The sequence below is a fragment of the Cygnus olor genome, chromosome Z, assembly GCF_009769625.2.
Source record: "Cygnus olor isolate bCygOlo1 chromosome Z, bCygOlo1.pri.v2, whole genome shotgun sequence".
Classification (NCBI taxonomy): Eukaryota; Metazoa; Chordata; class Aves; order Anseriformes; family Anatidae; genus Cygnus; species Cygnus olor.
Window position 1 is genome coordinate 44,618,892 of NC_049198.1, and position 23,863 is coordinate 44,642,754.

At 37.9% G+C, this 23,863-nt stretch overlaps 1 protein-coding gene across 1 annotated transcript in view; it reads left to right on the top strand.

Annotated features, from left to right (window-relative positions):
• LRRC2 (leucine rich repeat containing 2) overlaps positions 1–17,586 on the top strand; it is a 103,379-nt gene extending 85,793 nt beyond the window's left edge. The window contains exons 6-9 of the mRNA XM_040541192.1: positions 11,238–11,383; positions 13,571–13,726; positions 14,981–15,117; positions 17,555–17,586. Of these exons, the coding sequence (XP_040397126.1) occupies positions 11,238–11,383; positions 13,571–13,726; positions 14,981–15,117; positions 17,555–17,586 (471 nt within the window). The remainder of the gene's footprint in view (positions 1–11,237; positions 11,384–13,570; positions 13,727–14,980; positions 15,118–17,554) is intronic.
• Positions 17,587–23,863: the final 6,277 nt, after the last annotated feature.

Below are 23,863 nucleotides of genomic sequence, written 5' to 3' on the forward strand. Positions count from 1 at the left end.
GACATTTTGCCACTGCATTTCTTTTTCCTTTCTGCTTTGCTTGTCATGGCTATTTGCGATCCTAAATCTGTACATTAGGAATCTCTAAGTATGTGTTTTTACAGGATGGTATCACGGAGCTTTTTTTGTAGTTCTATGTAATCATGTTGTGAGCTGTTTGTGCCATTTTGTGAGGCTCGAAAAATTTGAATTGTGTTTGTTTGAATTGTGACATAGAAATAGAAGTTTTTGTTATTTGATTAAGTGTCAGCTTTCTCTCTGAATTATGCAAAGTTCTGAAAATCAAATATATGTTGGTTTTGCAAATACTATAGCCTAATTTTATAGGGGAAGTTTCATTTTATCAAGAAGTACAATGCTTTTTGGTTATGTAGTCCTTGTATTGTGAAGGAAGAATGCACCATTCATTTGCTAAATGGTTCTAATCTTTAGAGGTTTCCTAACCTTGATTTAGGTCTTTCAGAGCTACTGCAAACAAGAACAAAAAAAAAGAATCAATAAAAATAATAGAAGTCTTCCTATTCTGTTAATGATTGTTGCTCATCTTTGAATCTCACCTGCTTGTGTCCTCTCCTCTTTTTTTTTTTTTTTTTTTTTTTTTTTTTTTTTGAGAGAGAGAGAGAGACTTACAATATGCTGTTTTAGATGATAGTGTACAATTGATTTCTTTAGTGGCAAGCAATTATTATAGAATCATAGAACGGCTCAGTTTGGAAGGGACCTTAAAGATCACCCAGTTCTAACCCCTGTGCCATAGGCAGGGATGCCAACCACTAGATCAGGGCCTCATCCAACCTGGCTTCAAATATCTTCAGGGATGGGGCATCCACAACTTGTCTGGGCAACCTGTTCCTGTGCCTCACTACCCTTACAGTGAAGAATTTCCTCCTACACTCTAATGTAAATCTCCCCTCTTTTAGTTTAAGACCATTCCCCCTTGTCCTATCACTGTCTACCTGAGTAAGGAGTCCTTCACCATCTTTTTTATAAGATCCCTTTAAGTATTGAAAGGTCACAATGAGGTCCCCATAGAGCCTTCTCTTCTGCAGGCTGAGCATCCCCAGCTCTCTCAGTCTATGTAGGAAAGGCATCCCAGCCCTTGGAACAAATTTAGAGCCTTCCTCTGGACCTATTCTAACAGATCACCATCCTTCTTGTTCTGGGGGCCCAAGATCTGAATGCAGCATGCCAAGAGGGTCCTCACAAAGGAAGAGTTGACAGGGACAATCACCTCCCTCAACCTGCTGACCACTCCTCTTTCGATGCAGCCCAGGACGCAGTTGGCCATCTGGGCTGCAAGCACACGCTGCTGGTTCATGTCGAGCCTTTCGTCCACCAGAACCCCCGAGTCCTTCTCTGCAGGGCTGCTCTCAATGAGTTCTTCTCCCAGTCTGTGCTCATGTTCGGGATTGTCCTGACCCAGGGTCAGCACCTTTTACTTGAACTTCTTCAATCTCATTAGGTTCACGTGGATGCACTTCTCCAGTGTGTCCAGATCCCTTTGAATGGCATCTCTTCCTTCTTTGATATCAACCAAACAACTCATCTTGCTGTCACCTGCAAACTTGTTGAGGGTGCACTCAATCCTACTGTCTTTGTCACTGATAAAGTTACTAAACAGTACCAATCCCAGGACAGACCTCTGAGGGACACCGCCTATCACTGAACTCCACCTGGACATAAAGCCATTGACTACCACTCTCTGGGTGAGACCTTCAAGCCAATTCCTTATCCACTAAATGGTCCATCCATCCAATCTGTAGCTCTCCAACTTGGAGGCCAGGATGTCATATTGGACCGTGTCATAGGCCTTACAGAAGTCCAAGTAGATGACGTCGGTCAGTCTTCCCTTGTCAACTGATGAAGTCCCTCTGTCCTAGAAGGTCACTAGATAGGTCAGGCATGATTTGCCCTTGGTGAAGATCTGCTGGCTTGCATGTGTATTGACATTGCTTCCAGGAGGATCTGTTCCATGGTCTTCCCAGGCATGGAGGTGAACCTCACCGGTCTTTAGTTCCCTGGGTCCTCCTTTCTACCCTTCTAAAAATGGGACTGTTGTTCCCATTTTTCCAGTAACCAGGGATTTCACCTGACTGCCAGGACTTTTCAAATATGATGGAGAGAGGCTTGTCGACTACATCAGCCAATTCCTTCAGGACCCTGGGATGCATGTCATCAGGCCCCATAGACTTGTACCTGTTTGGTTTCATCAGGTGGTCTTGAACCTGCTCTTCACTTACAGTGGGAGGGACTTTGCTCCCCCAGTCCTCATCTGTGGTTTCAGGGAAACGAGAGACGTGGGAAACCTGAGACTGGCAGTGAAGACTGAGGCAAAGAAGTTGTTGAGTACCTCAGCCTCCTCTATGTCTGTTGTTACGAGTTCGCTCTTGTCATCCATCGGGGGAACAATCTCTTTGGCCTTTCTTTTCGGAGCAATGTACCTACAGAATCCCTTCCTGTTATTCTTTGCACCCCTTACCAAGCTCAGTACCACCTCTGCCTTGGCTTTCCTGATCCCATCCCTGCACATGCGGACAGCATCTCTGGCCTCTTCCCAGGCCACATATCCCTGCTTCCACTGCCTGTGTGTATCCTTCTTGCACTTCAGTTTGACCAACAGGTCCTTGCTCAGCCACCCGGTTGGTTGCCCTCCCTACCCACTTTGTTATGCAGGGGGATGGAGAGTTCTTGTTTTCTAAGGAAAACATCCTTAAAGAGTTGCCAGCTCTGTTCAGCTCCTTTGTGCCTAAGGTCAGTGTTCCAGCAGATCTCATCCACTAGATCTTTAAATAGCTTGAAGTTTGCTCTTTGGAAGTTCAGGCCCGTATTCCTCAAGATCACAAACTCAATCAGGGCATGGTCATTGTAGCCCACGCTGCCTCCAGTCTGGACCTCTCCAATTTTGGAGTTAACTACTGTATCCCACATTCGCGTATATACCCAACTATTTATTTATGTATGCATGTATTTATTTATTTTTGACCACTAGTTCATGTCGAACAAAAGATTTTTGCTGAGTTATATGCAGTTATGTTTTTCACCTTTCCATATATTCCCACATTTCAGTCAGGGTGAGAAATTTGCGTAGTTCACTGTCCTTGTATTAGCTTGGACATTCCCTCTGTATCAGATTTTATTTGCAGTTGTGAAAATCTTGATGTTTTTAGATGCATCCTCTTACTACAAACTGTTACTCCTTCTAAATATTTGTTCAGTAGTCATGGTTTGTTTTCTTCATGTTTTATATGCTCAAAGCATTATATAGATATTTCTGGAATGTCACGTTCACAGAAGATATTATCTATCATTTTGCAAGGTATACACAAATATGCAGACTTTTCCTTGTTGTTTGTTGTTAAAAAATAGTATGGGATTACATGTCTCAGCAGCAACATGTAGCTGAGAGATAAATTACTTGGATGCAATCTGAAGGGGACTGGATAGTGAAACACTTGTTTGGAAGCTGCTTATTTTGATGTAGGGCATGGAAAGAGGAGTACAAAATGTATCTGAACTAATACTTTTACAGCAATACATTGAAAAGCACCTTTTCCAAGACAGACCCCTGAGGTACACCACTCATCACCGACCTCCACCTGGACATAGGATCATTGGCCACTATTCTCTGGGTGAGGCCATCGAGCCAATTCCTTATCCAAATATATATTCTCCCACTATCAATTCTGGGTAGCAAATACAGTCATGTGTTATGTAATCCTTCTCACTGAGATTTCTCACCCGATATTAATTCATCATATAATGTTTTGTGTGTATTTAAAAACAAAATGTTTACATTCCTAAGAATGTAAACAACTGAATTACCAAACAAACTAAAAGTTTTAAGAGTTCTCTGTTTTTTGAACTTGTCATAAAGAACATGGATAGAAGGGGAGACTGATTACTGAAGGTGTCACTCATTCTAAGAGTTGTGATGATCTCATAAACCTTTGTAAGTCTTTCAAAAATTCTTAGCTGAATTACAGACGTGTTATCAATCTTTTTGAATCCATTATCATATATGTTATTAGAGTTTTTCTAGACATTATTCTGTGTACAAAACCAAAGTAAAATTAGACTTTGATCATTTCTGTTTGGTTGAATTTTGTATTTATTTCTTTTGAGTAAGTTTTACACTGAAGAATACTGTTGCTGTTCTCATGCGTTTATTTACCCTTCTCAGAAGGAACTTTTATGAATTTGAAAGTCAAAATTCGAACTTCCTAAAAGTTAATAAGCAGGAAACATTTTTAGCAACTCTCTATTTTATGCATCAGTTGTCAATTTTTCTCTTTTCATCTTAATGTTGTAAAGGGATCCTGTCTACCTACTAGAGCTGAGCTTACACATACTTGCTTATTTACAGTGTAAAATTTTCCATACTTACTGAGAATGATCACCAATTATCATGAATATTTCACTAGATTAATAGATTTGAGCAACAAATGCATTAGATAATTGATTAAATCTGTCTAACAGGGGGAGCCGGCTTCTTTGAGATGAGTCTGACATCACACAGTCACACTTTTACAGTAGTATGAAACTTGATTCTACACAACTTAATTTCTGAGTAATTAGACTGGGACAAGCCAGATGACTGATTTTATTAGATATCATTTCCCTTTATCTTTATCAGACACAGGACAAAATTTAGTGATCCAGAGAGCATTATAAAGCAAGCCTCCCATTTTATTTTTTCCTACCTCTTCATGAAGTAGTCTGACTTGATGGAAGAGCTCCTGGCTTAATTTAGGCATAGAAGCCTGGCTGAATTATAGGCGACTCTTGGTTACACTGGACATGGCCAGATATTTTCTAAGCACACCTATATATATATATATGTGTATATTTAATACAATTTCACTTAGTACTTCATTATTATATAACCTTTATATAGAATAGATTTTTTTTTTTTATCTCTCTCTACCTCTCTCTCTCTCTCTCTTTCTCTCTCTCTGAATTCTAAAAAGAATTTCTAGTAAGACACAGATGAGGTTTGTAGGTTTGCTATTTCCTCTGCTGTGGGGCAGTACCAAAGTATATGTAGATCAGTGGTGGTACAGGATGGCTGCAGTGTGCTCAGTGCCTGTGACAGGTCTCTGCACATTCCAGGTCAGAGGAATTGTCACTGTAAAAGGAGTTGTGAAGCCCACCTTCAATACAAGCTTTTATAATTAAGAACGTGAATAAAAATTCATGATTCAAATTCATTCAATTCATTGATTCATGATTCATGATTCATGATTCATTCAATTCATGATTCAATTCATTCAAAAATGATTTCATCAACATCAGTCATCAAAATGTTGCTACCGTAATGGGTTAGAGGCATAGGATCACTTTCTCAGTTTCACTTGAATGTTTTTCTTGGATTATTTTTCTCGTTATTTATTTTGCTTCTGTCAATATTATGACATTACGTGGTTCTCTTCTATTATCTTTTCAAATACAATATATACATATTTTTCCAAGTCAGTGATTACTGTTTTATTAATGCAAAACAGTGATCAACCAGTGTTTTCTAACTCCTCTTTGCCATATTTGTTAATTATATATATATATACATATTTTTTTTTTCTCAGTATCTATAAAACAAAATTTCCTTCTTTTTTGCCTGTTTTCCCCTTTGCAACCCTTTGGCAAACAGTGATTGCCTCTGGATTTCAGAATTATTTCAGAAACATCGTAAATTAATATAGTTTTTTTGTTTGTTTGTTTGTTTTGTAAATCACAATGTATCTTCACAGGCTACAGTGTATTGTCATGATAAAATAGTAATGTGTATGTTTGAATCATAATTAAAATGTTGCTATTTGAATAATGTTTCTTCAATTGCTGTTGCATATTGGAGAGGAAATGTGCTTTTAGCTTTGTCTCTGTTCTGTTGTGGAAATGAATTCATTTGGTCATCTCTTGGTGAAAGAACAGAATATATCTTTAAAAATATCTTCTGTTATATCCAATAGACACCTCCTCTCCAAGCATTTTGGAGAGGTCAGTTAGTGGCCATGTGTTACTGACATTGTTGTTCTTGCTTTCCTAAATTCTTTAATTAAAACATGGGGAGAATATGCATCCAAAGTGAGCTGTTGGGTCCATATAGGTTGATGAGAAACCTGTAATTGAATTTGAAGCCTAGTTTTCCTTTCTAATGTTCTCAATTTACAAGGTTTGGAGATCTGAAAATGAGATGACTTTATGATTGCAAAATGCAATAAGGTATGCAGAATCCGTGTGGCTACAGTAGTAATACTATGAAGATTTAATGTAACTCTTATCAACATAAATTTATTTTTTGAGACACAGGACTTATTATGACTGCAGCCCAAAAAATCATTAATTGGGTACTTATTTTCATGTATGTGACTCACATATTGGTTTGAAGCAACTTCTGTACTTATATTTAAACACATGATCCACATTCTCAGGAACTTTAACTGTGTGAAGAACAGTCCTGTTTTTTTTTTTTCTGTGTGGTTCTTCAATCACCTGTGAATGATTGATACGTGATATTGTTGTGAAAATTGTATATGCAGCCAGCTTTCTCATTCTTTGCAGACCTGTTGAAAGGTTTGTGTACATAAAAATATTTCCTAATAAACAGCAAAGTCCCTTTCTACAAACTTTCTATGCTTCGTTCATTACAGTTATAATTACTCTATTAGACTGGAAAGATTAGATAGTTGAATGATGGTAATGTTGCAAAGATGAAAGGGGATAATGTTAAATTTCCAAGTAAACAGTTTGGTATCAGAATGACAACATCTATTTGTAGATGAGCTTAGCAAAATTTTAGCATTTTAGCATTGCAAAATCAGAATTATGACATTTAGGTGAAAACTTCTTTCCACATACTTTGGACTTAGTTTTCCATGTTACTAACAAATTAAATCACAGAATCACAGAATTGTTGGGGTTGGAAGGGACCTAAAGGGATCATCGGGTCCAACCCCCTGCCAAAGCAGGTTCCCTACAGCAGGTTGCCCAGGTAGGCATCCAGATGGGCCTTGAATATCTCCAGTGAAGGAGAGTCCACAACCTCCCTGGGCAGCCTGTTCCAGTGCTCTGTCACCCTCACCATGAAGAAGTTTTTCGCATGTTGGTGCGGAACTTCCTGTGACCCATTTTTGGCCATTGCCCCTTGTCCTGTTCTCACAAACCATTGAAAAGAGGTTGACCAAATCCCTCTGTCTCCCACACCTCAGGTATTTATACACATTGATGAGATCCCCTCTCAGTCTTCTTTTCTCAAGGCTGAACAGACCCAGGTCTCTCAGCCTTTCTTCATAGCGAAGATGCTCCAGGCCCCGTATCATCTTTGTGGCCCTCCGCTGGACTCTTTCCAGGAGATCCCTGTCTTTTTTGTACTGGGGAGCCCAGAACTGGACACAGTACTCCAGGTGAGGCCTGACCAGGGCAGAGTAGAGGGGGAGGATCATCTCCCTTGACCTGCTGGCCACACTCCTTTTAATGCATGCCAGGACCCCATTGGCCCTCTTGGCCATGAGGGCACACTGCTGGCTCATGGTCAACCTGTCGTCCACCAGGACCCCCAGGTCCTTCTCTTCAGAGCTCCTCTCCAGCAGGTAAACGTTGTTTGAAGTCATGCATTTTTATGTTTCAATGGGTTTTGTCAAAAAAATATGTGAATGAGCACCCGGTTACTATGGGGAAAGGGTGACTGGTCACTTATGCCTCCTCAGGTTCAAGAGTCTGATTGGAAGCCTGATGTTGAACTGGGCTACAAATATAATGAAATTATATTTTTCTTAATGGAAGTGGTGTTTTTTTTTTTTTTTTTTTTGGCTTCAAAGACAGCCTCATACAGAGTTTCTTATTCACTGCTTTTCTTCGGGAATACCAGTGAGATTATGGAATAGGTTATACCTACTGCTTTGTGTAAGAAAACCTGGGTATTTGGTTTGAATGCTGGAGAACCAAGTTGGCAAGCCTACACTTCACACCTCGGGTTATATATACTGTAGTGCTTTCACCACACTACCAAGATATTGAGTGCCAGCCTATGCTTTTTGGGGGACAACATTACATGGTAATCTGAGCCTACTAAAGTGGTACAACTTTCCATTGACTTCATTGAATGTGAAATGTCTGGGAAAAATCAGGGTAGTGCATTGATGGACATTTATGTGTAAATTCTTTTTATGTCTTGTAATATACTGAGTTTGCTTGGGTGCTGTGTCTGTTACAGAACATTTGTACGTAATTGAAAACTGCAATATTTTTTGGTAAGGCTTGACATGAATTCTCACCTTTTCATTTATTGATGCTAAGCAGTACGCAACTCACGATAAACTTGCATACAACCTTATCAGCAAATCCCTTTCATGGCAAAAAGCAGAACAGAAATAAAAACACACCCATTAATCAAATAACTTGTTCAGCCCAGGACATGGTGTCCTTTTCTTTCATCTGAAAGTTTAACTGTCAGAGAGAAAGAGAAGCAGTTGACTTCTACAATGTTATCTGTATTATTTTTATGAACAAAATTATTAAGATAAGCAAAATGGGGCAGTTTGTCAAATAAAGATGACAACAGCGATTAAACATAAGGACCACAATAAGTGGGTCTAGGTAGCTAGATGATCAAGTATGGCTATTTTTTAAAATGGAACTTGCATAAAGCCTATATACTGATTGATTCAAAGGCAGATAATAGAGGAAAATAACAAAATTCTACATCAAGCAAAAATAAATTCTAACGTAAAAATGATAAGAGGGCCATGCTTGTTTGAAAATGAAATGTTATAAGAGGTCTAAAAATCAATCAGTCCTTCAAAAAGAAATAAAATACACAGGGTTTTCTTTAGAAAATATAATACATAGATGCAATAATTTCCAGTGCTTCATGTATCATAGGTGGTTTTTGGAAATATTTCAGAGATAGATTAAATAAAAACTCCGTTATATTTCAACATAAAATGGAAAATGGACAGGTTTTGTTAAATATTACCCTAAAAGAACAAGTACAAGTAAAGAAAAAGTCTTGCAGCTTACACAGCATAATCATATGTTCTGTGTCACACTGAACCAAACTTTATATAAAGAAAGTCTGCCACATTATATTTTGTTAGTATAGTTTTGTGGGGGCACAAAATTCTGAAAAATATAAGTTTTGATCCAATGAAGTATAAGAACAATCTCTTTTCAAGACTGAATGAAAAATGGCAGAAATATTCATAAAAATATAGCAATACTGCTATATGTATGTTTCTTTTTATATTTAATGTAATAAAGCACTTTCAAGAAATCATAAAAAAACAGATGCTGCTGTTGAAACCTATGGTTAATGTTAATGAGATGTTTCAGCATGATAGATGACTTAATGTGAAAGCAAAGTGTTTAGGAACCTGGATGAACAGTGATGTCAGCTTATTTTACAATAATCTACCACTTGGTGGTTAGAGATTGTTACTTTTCTTGTTTAGTGATGGCTTGTTCTGAGTGCAGAGAAACTTGAAATATTTGCTTCACATTTTAAATTGTGAAAATAATATTAAAACACAAAGTAAATGCAGTGTAAACATGGTGCCAATTGTTTTCTCCATTTTCTTTTTAGTATTATTCAGAAGAGTTACTCTGATATTCTGCAAAGGGAGTATCTCTTGTGTTTGGAAAAAAAGATTCAGTATCTGGAAAATTTACAGTAGAGGAGTGAATGTTCATGGCTAGTAGTCAGTCCTCAAAATGACAAAATAATTTGGAAGTAAGAAGTGTCAGTATAAAATGTGTGCTTACCTGTTCTGAATCGGGAGCAAGACATTTCCATGGTAATGCCTCACCAAGGCTGTTTTAATGCAATGGTGGAGAACCTCTATTATGTTTTTGAAAGGCAAATGTAACAGTGAAGTCATTTCTAATATCATAGTGTCAGTAAATTTCCCTGAAAAGATTTTCCCAAATTTTAAGGTCTAGCAGCAATGAGAGGCAATGAGAAGCAAACAAACAAAGAAAAAAAAAACAAAACAGGCTCCATCACAGCACCAATGTGACCACTTTAAACAACAAGAGTCAAACTAAATATCACAGATGAATTTTTGGCAATATTGCAGCAAATAGAAGTTTGGCCATAAAATATAACAAACCAGGACTGGATTCGAAACAAACAAACTAACAAAAACCCTTCTCAAGGATTCAGAATGTATTGTCTTACATTCTATTTTTTTTCCATTATTTATGCTGTTGGTTGCATTTTCTTCACTTTGGAAGTACAATACACTCCCCCCATGCCACCCCCACCCCCACACTCCCCCCCACACCCAGCCACACCCACACCCAGCCACATGCACACCCTTATTACAAAATAGCCCTCTGGGCAAAAATCACTATTCTGCTACTCTCTTCTGCATCAGCAGAAAGGCTAGGCAGTGATGCTGACGTATGGCTAGAAGCTCTGAGACATTATTTCCATTGTAAAGTACCTTTTTTTTTTTTTGTTGTTTAACATTTATATTCTTTTGACTCACTTTAACTAGATGTATGATTTTGTTCGTGCTGGTAGTCTGAATAATTGATTTAGTACTCAGAATTATTTAACACATTTATTTCTTTAAAAAGGTATATTTTACATTTGTAGTTAACCATCATTACACTAATGGCCTATTACACAAATGTAATTTCTTTGAGAAGTATTCAGATAAAAAGCTCTAGTGCACCATATTATATATGTAGTTTGGTGGATGGAAGATGTATTTTTAAAGATCTTTGTAAAACATCGGACTAATTTTTCTCGTCTTAAATTCGCAGTTTCATGTTTTAAGTGTCCCTAGCAATGCATTCTCTGTGCATAACAGAGGGCAATCTGTGTATTTTTGATAGGAGTCATAAAATCTCTGTTTCTTTGAATGATAACCTGGCGTCTACTAATTATTGACACTAATTTGTCACTCTGGAACTTAGTTCATATAAAATATATGTAGGAACCAAGACATTGTCTAGTTCTAGTCTTGGTGTTGTCTGAAACTATATGTGTTCTTTCAAAATGGAAATTTCATTCAATAACATGATGATGTTAAATAGGTGATGAACACATTTTGAAGTAGTCATTTCTGAAATAGTTTTTCATATCAATTGGTGACTAAGATATACGGCTGGTAAAAAGTTGAGTAAAGTATCATGCAATTATGATTTTTTTAAGTGCTTTGGCAGAAAGAAGAATGAAGAATTAAACATTTTCTTGTACTTGCAAAATGTAACTAAAATAAAGCACCACTTCTTTCTAGCTAAGTAACCTGAAACAAGTCACAGTTGTGGACGTGTCAGCAAACAAGTTCCCTTCTATTCCAATTTGTGTACTCCGGATGTCTAATTTGCAGTGGTTGGATATTAGCAGCAACAACCTGAGAGATCTCCCAGAAGACATAGACAGGTAGTTTTTGTTTTAATTCATGGACAGGATTATGAACTATAAAGTAAATCTAGAAAGTAATAACCTTCCAAGGGACACCATTAATGAAAAATCACATGAAAAAATCACATTAGGATATGCATTAGTTTTGCACATAAGCTTTGCTATTGTTATTGATGGACTGGGTTGGAGAGCAGAAACTACATTTTCTAGCTCATTGATAGCAGATTGTACAGTCAGATCCTCTACTGTTCAGTTAACTAATAACATTTTCTGCTGTAGTTTTGATAATTTGTCATCATATTCAGACAATGTTATTTGGGAGTTCATGGGCCATACTTGTTGACCTAGTTCCAGCAAAGGAGAATTACAGTAAGGAGTTGTCAGCATTATCTCTTGAGTGACCTAGAAGGTTAGATTGGATGAATGGAAAAGTGAACTAAAGCATATTTAACTTAAAGAACCTGAGGAACTTTGGCAACAAAGCAGAAATATCTTGCTAAGATTAAAATAAAAATCATCAGCAGCTCTTGACATAGATCTTACTCAGAATCATATAAGCATACTCTTCTCCTGCCTCACCAAACTTTTTTTTTTTTTTAAAGTCTTTCCAAATCCTTTACTGGGACTTACTAGCCTGATAAAGTACCATTCTTATCCCCGGGCCCATTTACACACTCTGAAATCTCTTCATAACTTCATTTAAAAAAACCTTACATATCTGTAAGTTAACCAAAAACATATTAATTAAAATTTATTAAAAGAGGAAAAAAAAATGTTTGTTTATGGATCTGGGAATAGAGATTCCTGGGGAAGAAGAGACTTCATAGAAAACTCATTCATCATTCACATTTCTTTGTGCCTAGGAAAAAAAGTCTTCTCTGGGACATTGTATAATCAGAGATTTCTCTGACAGCAGGGCTGAAGTCTTTATATAAGTAATCCAAATATTTTATCTACTATAGTGAAAAACTGTTCCCCTTCCCACCCCCCACTCCCCCACCCCCTACTCCACAAGTATGAGCAGATATTTCATTAATACAGAAGAGCTTCTAAGAGGATATATTTATTTTGTTGAAGGATACCTATTCATATTAATGGTAATTTTTTCCCTATAACCTGTAACCCGTATATGTTTATCTCTAAAATATTCATTTTTTTTCACTATTTAGAGTAGAGTTGTCAATCTCAATACTAAAGCAGCATGGTTAGACACCACAAAATAAGTTTTTTATTTGACTTTGGTTTCTGAATTTTGAGAGCTCTTGGGATCAAGTGCATTCTAAAGACTAGAAAATGTCAGGATTCCTACCCCTGCTAGTATAGACTGATATTCTCATTCAGCCTCATGATTTCAATACCTGCATTATCAAAGAATGTCAATCATTACCATGTGGCCTGTGATTAAAAAAGATGAGTTGGCAGTATACTGAAGCCCTACTTAATATCTATCCCTGAATTCAGACAAACCATAAAGGCTGACCAGCAATAACATGCAACATTTTTTTTAAGAATGAACTATTCTGGTCAAATGAGACAAACTTGTTTCATTGGTTTGCTATGCTTATAGTTTTCTTTCTACTCCACAGAATATATGTTGAGCCACAAATTACTTTTGCATTAGGAAAAGCCAGGGGAAATAAAAAGGAAGCCTTCCCGCACAAAACATTGTCATTAAATTGATTTCAGTGGGAAAACTTGAGAGAGCCACATGACCAGGAGCTGGTCTTTTTTTTTTTTTTTTTTTTTTTTCTTTCTCCCCACAGTACTAATTACTAGTGAAAAACAATAGATTCAAATATACTGTCTAACATAGACATATATAATTTGTAGAAACCAGCATATAGGCAAAGGTGTGAGCTGGTGACCCATATTTTTCACTAGAACTGGGATACTCAAGTTGAGGCTTTATATCATATTCTGTCAACATCTTTGTATGGAAGTGCAGTAATTTTTGTAACCTTTTGTCTTGGGCATGTTCATCAGAGATATGCTATTAATATCTATAATGTTGAAGCATGGCTGGAAATTTCCACTAAAGTTGAAGACAACGTTTGTGATATGAATAATTTTTGGGAAGCCAGAGTTGATGCATATTATTTTTAATTTTTATTTTTTAAAATAAGAATAAGTTTGCACTATTTTAAATAGATGCTCTTGTTTGAAATAAATATTTCAAGTTATCCTTATCTTTTACATTTTTTATAGGTTAGATCAACTGCAGACACTTCTCTTACAGAAAAACAAATTGACTTATCTTCCACGAGCTCTGGTTAATATGCCAAAACTCAGTTTGCTAGTTGTCAGTGGTGATGACCTGGTTGAGATACCCACAGCCATCTGTGAGTCAACCACAGGTTTAAAGTAAGTAAAAGTGAGAGAGAACTAAATATGTTCCTAAGAAAATAAGGTAGATGTATTTGGAAGATAGACTTTCGCAAGCGTCTGTTTCTACCATGGGTGGTCAAATTCTGCCGCAACTTATATCAGAACCTTTAAGGACGCATTAGAGATATTGGGAATTGCAAAGAGGAGCCACAGGTTTCTGATTTTCATCTGCCATGTCTCTCATTGTGCATCTATAAGCCTAAACTGCTATTCTTGTGTGTACTTGGAAAGAGTAACCTTAATTCCGGAATCAAATATTTCTTATAGAATGGAACCAGTAGTTAGGCAGTTGAAAAGTGCAGTGCTATCAAAAGTGTGCTGACAAACACAGCTAGTTAAAAGCATAAGTAGTACCACATAAATTTAGTAGTTCATACACACTTTGCTATGAAACAGAATTTTGTTACTGCAAAACTTTAGTCCTGGACAGGACTAAAAGGTATTTTTGTCTGTAATTACTGTGTTCCTGCATTTCTGCAGGTCACGTTCAGGTCTTTCATTAGGAAAACATTGGAGACTAACAGAACAACTTATGAGATATTAACAGGCCATATGATTAGTTTGAAAAAATATCTTTTGAAAGTGTTTTATGGAGACTTTTTTTTTTTTTTTTTTTCCAGTGATAATACCATAAAAGATTTTCAGAATACTTTGTATTTAATTTGAACATTATATGAGTTGTTTATATAGACAACTAGTTTTTCATCTACAATGTGTGGCTTTAGGAAATTTGAAAATATAAATTAATGCATGTCATATAATCCATTGTAAAAGAGAAATAACCACAACAACAACAAAACATATCAACTAAGTGATACTTGCAAAATTTCCAAATTGCTCACCAATAGGATGAGTTAGGATGGAGTTCATAATGTTCATTAACAGATTTGAAATTAGTGTCATCTGTCAGAAGTCCCATAACAGAAAACAAAACAAAACGTGTCATTGCAAAGAATTATTTAGGTAAATAGGTGAAAACAAAGAGATAAATCTAATAATTTTTATATGGAAAGTGAAATATGCAGAAGGTGGTGTTTGAAATATTTATGTGACTGAGACAGATTACAGATTGTCCTTAAGAAAGCTCTAATAGAGGAGGAAAAAAAAAAGACCAAATGTTCCTTTGTTTTTTCTTTTTTCTGTAGAAGTAACTTCCAAAATGACATTTATGTTGCCTAGTGATATTCAGAAACCTGTTGCATATATTCTTGCATTATATTCTCTCTTTAGATTTATAAGTCTCAAGGACAGCCCAGTTGAAACTATTGTATGTGAAGACACTGAAGAAATTATAGAAAGTGAACGTGAACGGGAGCAATTTGAAAAAGAGTTTATGAAAGCCTACATTGAAGACCTAAAAGAAAGGGGTATGTGTTGACTTCCAGTAGACATGTTGCTATCTTGGAATATAAATATTTGGGAAGATTAATTTTTAAAAGTACAAGCAATACTCCTCTAAACTATAATTTTCTTTTGTGGTTTTAAATAAGACTAAAAGAGAAAATTTTGATATGTGTTCTGTTAAAAATTTCTGTCATTTGGAATTGAACAAATGTATAGAAACTTTATGGTGTGTTTGTATATGCATTATTTCAGTGCTAACATATGCAGTGATTATTATTCTCCAGATTTACTTACGCCTCCTGTGATTATCATCAGTGATTTGAAGTACCTAAAGAGGTGCTTCTCCTCCTCAAGAAGGAACACAATGTATAAATAAAATGCTCTTTACTTTGATAGAGCATTCTTTAACTGTGAATTTGTATCAAAGTACTAATTGCTAATAACTAAGTATTAAGTGCTTTTACCACTGCAAAATTAATGTACTAAAACCACTGCTTTTGTCTTTATTACTCAGAACCTGAAAGTTTGCTTATTACTTTATTTTGCTATCCTATTTGCTGTAATAACTTGTAAATAACAGTCTCTTGAGTCTTGTTCACTAATATATTTTAGGAAATAAAGGGACTATTTCCTGTGAGCCAAAATACCCACAAAGGCTGTTTAAATCAATTTGAGAATGTATGTATAGAAATGAGACTTTTCTTTTTTTGTTTTAGAATGAATGTTATGTATCTCTTTTCATTCCTTGTGTTTCATGTAAGTGATCTGTATAGTGGTATAAGATTTTTTTCCTTTTCTTCTTTTCTTTTTTTTTTTTTATTTTTTTTTTTCTTTTTTCTTTTTTTTTTCTTTTTTTTTTCTTTAATAAAAAGAAAAACTTAAAGAAGTGCCACAGAGTGTGTCTGAAGAATACATTTCATGTTCTGATACTTGATTTTTGTTCCTTAATGCCTATAAACTGAACACTTGATAATTCAAGCCACCTGCTTCTAAAGTGAAACCTGCTATGAAAGTGTCAGATTCTGGTAATGGTAGCAACAGTGGTTAAATGAATAGAAGAAATGGAGGGATGCTGAAATCATTACTTTAACTTAGAGATACTCATGAAGTGTATAGTGGTAGAGTTTTATTTACATACCTGTGAAATGTGGAGTCTAAGAAAACAGCTGTCATGCTGCCTGTAATCTGCATTTGGCCTTGTTAAACATAGGTCAGCTTTATACTCCTTGGAGCACAGCAGCTTGAAGATATACTTACCTGCCTTTACAGACTAAACTCTGTGTGTTTTATTAAGCCTGTTTGAACTCAGACTCATACTTGGATTTCCTGTTTCTGAGCTCTTGTGCTATAAATTATGCAGATGGCAGTTTCTGAAAAGCTGACTAGAAAAGGAATAGCTGCTGTACAATATGGATCAAGAGAATTTCAATGTGAAGTGAAAACTTCACAAAGATCACTTGTAGAGTAACTTTGAAACAAAACCAAACTTAGCTGTTTCTAGCTAAGGGTTCCATTTATTTGTGATTGATTATATAACTGAATTTGAGATGTATTCTTTTTTTCTCTTTTCACAGATTCTGCTCCTTCCTACACTACAAAAGTATTATTCAGTCTTCAGCTCTGAAGATCAAAAATCTCTAAATTACTAGTGGATATCAGAATATTTCTATTTTTATCTACCTGAATAGAAAACCCTGAAACCATAGACTTCCAGAAGCACTTCAAAATCATCATGGAATTTTTTTATTTGTTATTATAGTTGCTCCTGGCTGCTACAGATAAAGCAAAGAGTGGTAGAGCCATCATAAGATGCTGTTTCACCTTTTAAATCAACACATTTATTTTTTATGTCCACTGCAACAGGTCCTAAATATAGTCCTGATGAAAGTAAATACTCATGGTAATAAAGTGCACCTGTGCATAGATGCCTCCAAGATGTAGCTGAAACAGTGAAACATGCTAAAAATTATTTGATTTTATAAGAGAGAAGGATTAATTTAGAAACTGGATGTGACCTGTTGTATCCTTAAGTGAGGACTAGGCATAAGATGTATAAGGATGAGTTTGCTGGATAAAATGTTATGTTGCTTGCTATTTAATAATCTGTTTATATGTAAGTATGTAAGTGTATATACTGTAGAGTTTCAGAAATCTAGTTTTACATATTATTTTTGTCTAATAAATCTATACTTTTTAATCTAAAAAGACTTGGGACTTTGAGAATTTAGTCTCAAATCTGAAAAATTAAATAATCATAACCTTTTATGAGTGCAATTAGGGCAAATTATATTTAGAGTATATTTGCTTTTTTATTACATTTGAGCTATGTCTGATTTTGTGCAATAGTGTGCTGCTTAAGTCAGTCATATTTAAAAAGCAGAGCAACAAAGGGTGTTCTCCCCAAGGCTTCCATTTAAAAAATACTGTTTTCGATGTTTTCTTTCCTTTTTAACTTTTTAGTATTAGATCTTTTGAAGGAAGAGAACATGTAAATAATAGATGTGTTATTTATTCAAGTCACAAACTCCAGCAGTAATATTACTACCCAAAATGAATCCCTCTGCAGCTGGTCTCTAAGTGCTAATGCTGATTTTAAGCAAGTCCTGGAGCAATGAAAAAGTTTCAAAAAACTGCAATAAAACTGTTATGTCACTTTTTTGCAAAGAGTAAGATAGTTGGTTCAGGTAATTATAGGTCTGTCAACCTGACATTGATCTGAAACAGAATAATGTAAGATCTGAAATAGGTTTTTATTAAGGAGGAATTGAAATGTGATAGAGTAGTGGCAATCAAAGTGGGCTTATAGAAATCAAGTTCTCTGAAACTAACCTACCAATCTTTCTTTTAGTGAAATTATAAATATGGTTGATTAGGTATTGATATCAATGCAATAAACTTCTGTAAGATGTCTGATTTGGCATTGCTTGAAATTCTATTTGTAGAGTTCTATTGTTGCCTAAAATGACTTGAAAATCATAGGCATGGAAATCACAGCAGCTGTGTTTATAGAATAGAGATGTCCATTTTGAGAGTTTATATCTAAAGAAGAAGAACAACAACAACAACAAAACACAAAACCCACAACAAAACAAAGGTCTAAGCATAATTAACTAAACATGAGTTCTCAGTGCAAATTCCAGTGTCAAAATTGTTGTGTATAGAAGCAAGATACCTGTATAGAGGAGCTTTATTACTACTTATTTAACATTGCTGATAATCTTACTTGAAAGAATATGTACCACTTCTGGTCTTCTGGTGTGAAGGGACATACAGATGAATTGTGGAACATTCAGAAGGAAACCAATAAAATGAATAGAGAACATTCATTTTAAAGTTCATTAAACAGTGAACAACTCCATTTGCTTACCAATGTTTATCAATGAATAATCTGTCTAGAAATAAGATTTTTTTTTTTTAAAGTGAAACAGATAAACGTAAGGCAGAAGACTAAAACTTGAATTCACACAGTTTCAAACTAGAAACAAAAGACCTGTTTTTCAGCAGGAGAAACCACTGGGCAATTAACAAACTGCTCTGATAAGTCCTCTGTTACTAGCAGTCTTTAAGTCCAGGTTAACATTTTCCTTAAAAATTTGTCGTAAGAATTAAGTCATGGAAACTGCAAAGTGAATTGTATACAGTGGATCAGATTTTTATTTTGCTCTTAGGTCTAGTAGGCTATTACTGCCTGTATTTTTATTCACAGAAAGAAAGGATTATTTTTGTCACAGAATTTCTCAAGTAGCTCTGCCTAAGGGGAAGAGGGTCGAGGTGGGTCAGCCTTGGCTGACTGCTCTCACTCCCTTCCTCAGCAGGACGGGGAGAGAAAATATGATGAAAAATACTCATGGGTTGAGAAAAGACAGTGTGGATATCTGCTCAGAAGTGGTCCTCTGTAGGCTGCAGGTGGACAGCCTGTTTTACCATGGTCTTTTCCACAGGCTGAAGGAGAATCATTGCTTGGCTGATCTCCTCTCCGAGCACTTCTCTAAGCTTTGTGTCTGTAGGGATATTTCTCTCTACATTTTCTCATTCCTGTCTCTCAGCTACTGCCACACAGCATTTTTTTAGCCTTTCTTAGATATGTCATCACAGAGGTGCTACCATGTTTCTGATGGGTTCGACTTTGTACAGCAGTGAGTCCCTTTTGGAGCTGGCTGGAACATTCTTTGTCCAATAGGGGGTAGCCCCTGCAGCCCCCTGTTCCACCCCACTGCCAAAATCCTGATATATAAACCTAACACCATGGTATACACATACAACTGTCTACATCACACTTCGTAAGCCCAGTAGGCAACGGCAGGTAAACAGAAAGTTCCTCTTGTTTTAGCAAAACTGCAGTTGAGTTCTACTTCTATGTCCTGAGCACAAAAAACACGTGAAAATATACCTACGCATGGCTAATTACAATTTTATTGTTGTCATTCATCACAGTGCAAAATTTGTGTGTTGAAAGACACTGATTCTGAATTTGGTCAAGTTTTATTGTTTTTCCAACCAACTTGGCTTAATAGCAATTTTCCTTTGATTTATGATCTTTCGCTAAAAAGTTACACTTTTGGAGAAAATAATTGTGTTATTGGCAGTTTGCATGCTTGCCTTTTCAATTTTTAAAAGTGAATAACTTCTGAATGAAAGGAATTGTGTATAGAACAGACCAGTTCCATTGGAAGGGACCTTTGGTCATCAAGCCTAACTGCCTGACCACCTCATGGCTAAACAAAAGTTAAATCGTGTTATTAAGGGCATTGTCCAAATGTCTCTCAAACACTGAAATGCATGGGACATCAACCACCTCTCTAGGAAGCTTGATCCGGTGTTTGACCATCATCACAGTAAAGAAATTTTTCCTAACATCCAGCCTGAACGTCCCCTGGTGCAGCTTTGTGCCATTCATGCACATCCTGTCTTTGATTACCAGGGAGAAGAGACCAGCACCTCCCTTTCTAATTCTTCTCCTCTTGAATTTACAGAGAGCAATGAGGTTGCCTCTCAGTCTTCTCTTTTCCAGACTAGATGACCCGAGTGTCCTCAGCCTCTCCTTACAGTACGTGCCTTCCAGCCCTTTTACCAGTTTTGTTGCCCTCCTCTCTGGATGTCTTTGAGTACCCTAATATCCTTTTTATACTGTGGAGCCCAGAACTGTCCACGATATTCAGGAAGAAGTCATACCAACTGTAGTGGTTTCATGCTGATGGCTAGCTAAACACCAGAGTATAATAATCTGTTCCCCTCCTCAAAGGAAGAAAGGGAGAAAATGTGATGAAAAGGTCTCAAGGGTTGAGATAAGGACAGGGAGATCACTCGACAGTTACTGTCACAGGCAAAATCAAGTTGGTGTTGGGAGATTAATGTAATTTTTGCCTATTACTAACAGACTAGAGCAGTGAGAAGCTAAAAGCAAACTAAAAACACATTCCCCCACCCATGCCCTCTCTTCTACTTCCTCCCTGAAACAGTGCAGGGGAATGGTAAATGGGGGTTGTGGTCTGTCCATAGCACTGCATCATCTGCTGCTCCTTCATGTAGATTCAGATGGTTCCCCTTCTCCAGCATGGGGTCCCTCCCATGGGATGCCATTCTTCTTAAACTGATCCTGTATGGGCTTCACACAGGCTGCAGTTCTTCCAGAACTGTTCCACTATGGGCCCATACCATGGAGTCTATCCATCAGGAATGCACTCCAGCATGGGTCCCCCACATACAAGACCTCCTGCCAGACCTTCCTGCTCAACCATGGGATCCCAGGCTGCAGCTCTGCCCCACGGCCTGCTCCTGCAGGGGCTCTCCATGGGCTACAGCGTCCTTCAGGCCACTTTCACCTGCTCCACTGGGGGCTCCTCCACGGGCTGCAGTGTGGAGATCTGCTCCATGTGTTACAACGTGCTGCAGGGCGACAGCCTGCTCCAACACAGTCCTCTACATGGGCTGCAGGGAAACTCCTGTACCTGCAGCACCTCCTTCCCCTCCTTCTTCACAGACCTTGGTGTCTGCACTGTTATTTCTCTCTACATTTTTCTCACTCCTCTCTCCCAGCTGCTGTTGCCCAGCAGTTTTTTTTTTTTTTTTTCTTAAATCTGCTCTCACAGAGGCACAGCCAATGTCGCTCACTGGCTCGGCTCTGGGCAGCGGTGGGTCCCTTTGCAGCTGGCTGAAATTGTCTCTTGTCTAACATAGGGCAGCTTCTGGACTTTTCTCACAGAGGCCACTTCTGCAGCCCCCTGCTACCAAAACCTTGCCACGTGAGGCCAATACACTGATGTTAAGAAACACCTCTTATGACCAGGTGGGCTATTCTGTATTTAATGTACTCTAAAATGCATCTTGCCTTCTTGGCTGCCAGGGCACACTACTGGCTCATGCTGAGCCTGCTGTCACCAGTACCTCCAGGTCCCTTCCTCCAGAGCTGCTGCAGCCACTCACCTCTTAGTCTGTATCTCTCATGGAAGTATTAGTCTGGCATTACTCCAGCCCAGGTGCAGCACCCGTCATTTTCCTTTGTTGAACTTCCTGCTGTTGCTGATTGTCAAATGCTTCAATCCATCTCAATCCCTCTGCAAGGCCTCATGTCACTCCAGGGAGTAAACAACCTCTTATAATTTAGAATCATAGCAAGGTTGCTGAGGATGCATTCCACTCCTGCATCCAGATCATTGATAACAATGTGGAACAGAACTGGCCCTAGAATTGAGCCCTAGGAAACACCACTAGAGACTGGCCACTAGCCAGATGTAGCCCCATTTGCTACAAGTTCACCCTTTAAGCTCTACCATTGAACCAATTCACCACCCAGCAAATCATGAACCTGTTTATCTCACAGCTGGACAATTTGACCAGGAGGATTCCATGAGGGACACTATCAAAGACCTTACTAAATTCTGGAAAGATTATGTCTGCAGCCTTCCCCTCATCCTCTAAGCAGGTGATCTTATCATAGAAGAAGATCAAATTACCAAGATGGGACTTAACCTTCATGAACCCATGGTTGACCATTCCTGATAATTGCCTTTACATGCCTTTCCGTAGCACCCAGGATAACCTTTTTCCATGACTTTTCCAGGCACTGAGGTCAAACTAATAAGTCTGCAGTTTCCTGGGTCTTCTCTTACGCCCTTTTTGTAAATGGGTATAACACTGGCTAGCCTCCAGTTGGCAGGGATCTTCACAGACTCCCAATTTACCTTTGGTAAATTGTTGAGAGGGGTCCAGCTATAGTATCCACTGACTCCGTCAGTACTCTGGGGTGAATCCCTTCAGGCTCATGGACTTATGAACATTCAGCTGACACGACTGGTTCCTTACACTGTTACACTCTGAGTACCAGGCAGCCCAAAATCTGTCATTAATATTAAAAAATTAGGCAAAAAAGCATTAAAAACCTAATTTTTTTCCTCTTCCTTACTTGTTAGGTCATCATCGGTGTCATGTATCAGTCCAATGTTTCCCTTAGACCTCCTCTTGCTATTGACATACTTAAAGAAGCCTTTTGTTGTTGTTGTCTGACACCACAGTGGCCAGTGTCAACTCCAGATGATCTTTGGTTTTTATTGTTTTCTCCCTACAGATGTGAACTGCAGCTCTGACTGTATTAATTGCACAATCATAATCATGACAATTTATGGTATTTTCAAACTACTGGTATAAGATACTTGGGTGCTTCCTCTGGGCTGTATTGTGTTTCCAACATATGTCTGGGAAGTTGAAGTCCCCCAAGAGAACAAATCATGGTGATTCTGTGAATTCCACCAGCTGCTTGTAGAATGCCGCATCCATCTCTTCATCCTGGCTTGTCTCTTCAACCCGGTAGACCAGGATGTCTTCCTTATTGGCTTTCACACTGATCCTGAGTCCCCTGATCCCCTGAGTCCACAGGGATTTGAACTTATCATTCCCAGCCCCAAGCTCTATAACATCGAATCACTTGGTCTGTTCAGCCTGGAAAAGAGGAGGCTGAGGGGAGACCTCATCGCGGTCTGCAGCTTCCTCATGAGGGGGAGTGGAGGTGCAAGTGATGATCTATTCTCTTTAGTGACCAGTGGTAGGACCCAAGGAAATGGAGTCAAGCTGCGACAGGGGAGGTTCAGGCTGGATATCAGGAAGAGGTTTTTCAGCAAGAGGGTGGTCACGCACTGGAACAGGCTCCCCAGGGACCTAGTCACAGCACCAAGCCAGTCGGAGTTTAAGAAGTTTTTGGACTATGCTCTTAGTCAGATGGTCTGAATTTTTGGGTAGACCCATGTGGTGCCAGGAGTTGGGCTTGATGATCCTTGTGGGTCCCTTCAAACTTGGGATATTCTATGATTCTATGATTCTACTCTCTAATATAGAGAGCTACAGCGCTGCCCCACCTGTGTTGTCTGTCCCTTTTGAAGAGCTTGTAGGCATCCATTGTAGCACTCCAATCATAGGAGTGGTCCCACCACATTTCAGCGATGGCAACTAAAGTCATAGTTTGCCTGCTGTGCAATGGCTACCAACTCCGCCTGTGTGTTGCCCATGCTGCGTGCATTAGTAGATACACTTCAGTTGAGCCATTGCCCTCACCCCCAACCCTGGCATTGCTCCCCAAGGCTCATGTCTATCGAGCCTCATTTCATCCCCATATCCTTTTGTACCTAGTTTAAAGCCCTCTCAACAAGCCCTGCCAGCTCCTGGGCTAGGATCCATTTCCCTCTTTGAGACAGGTGGGACCCACCTGCAGCCATCAGGTCAGGTGCCAAGTAAATCACCCCATGGTCAAAAAAAACAAAGTTCTTGCAATGGCACCAG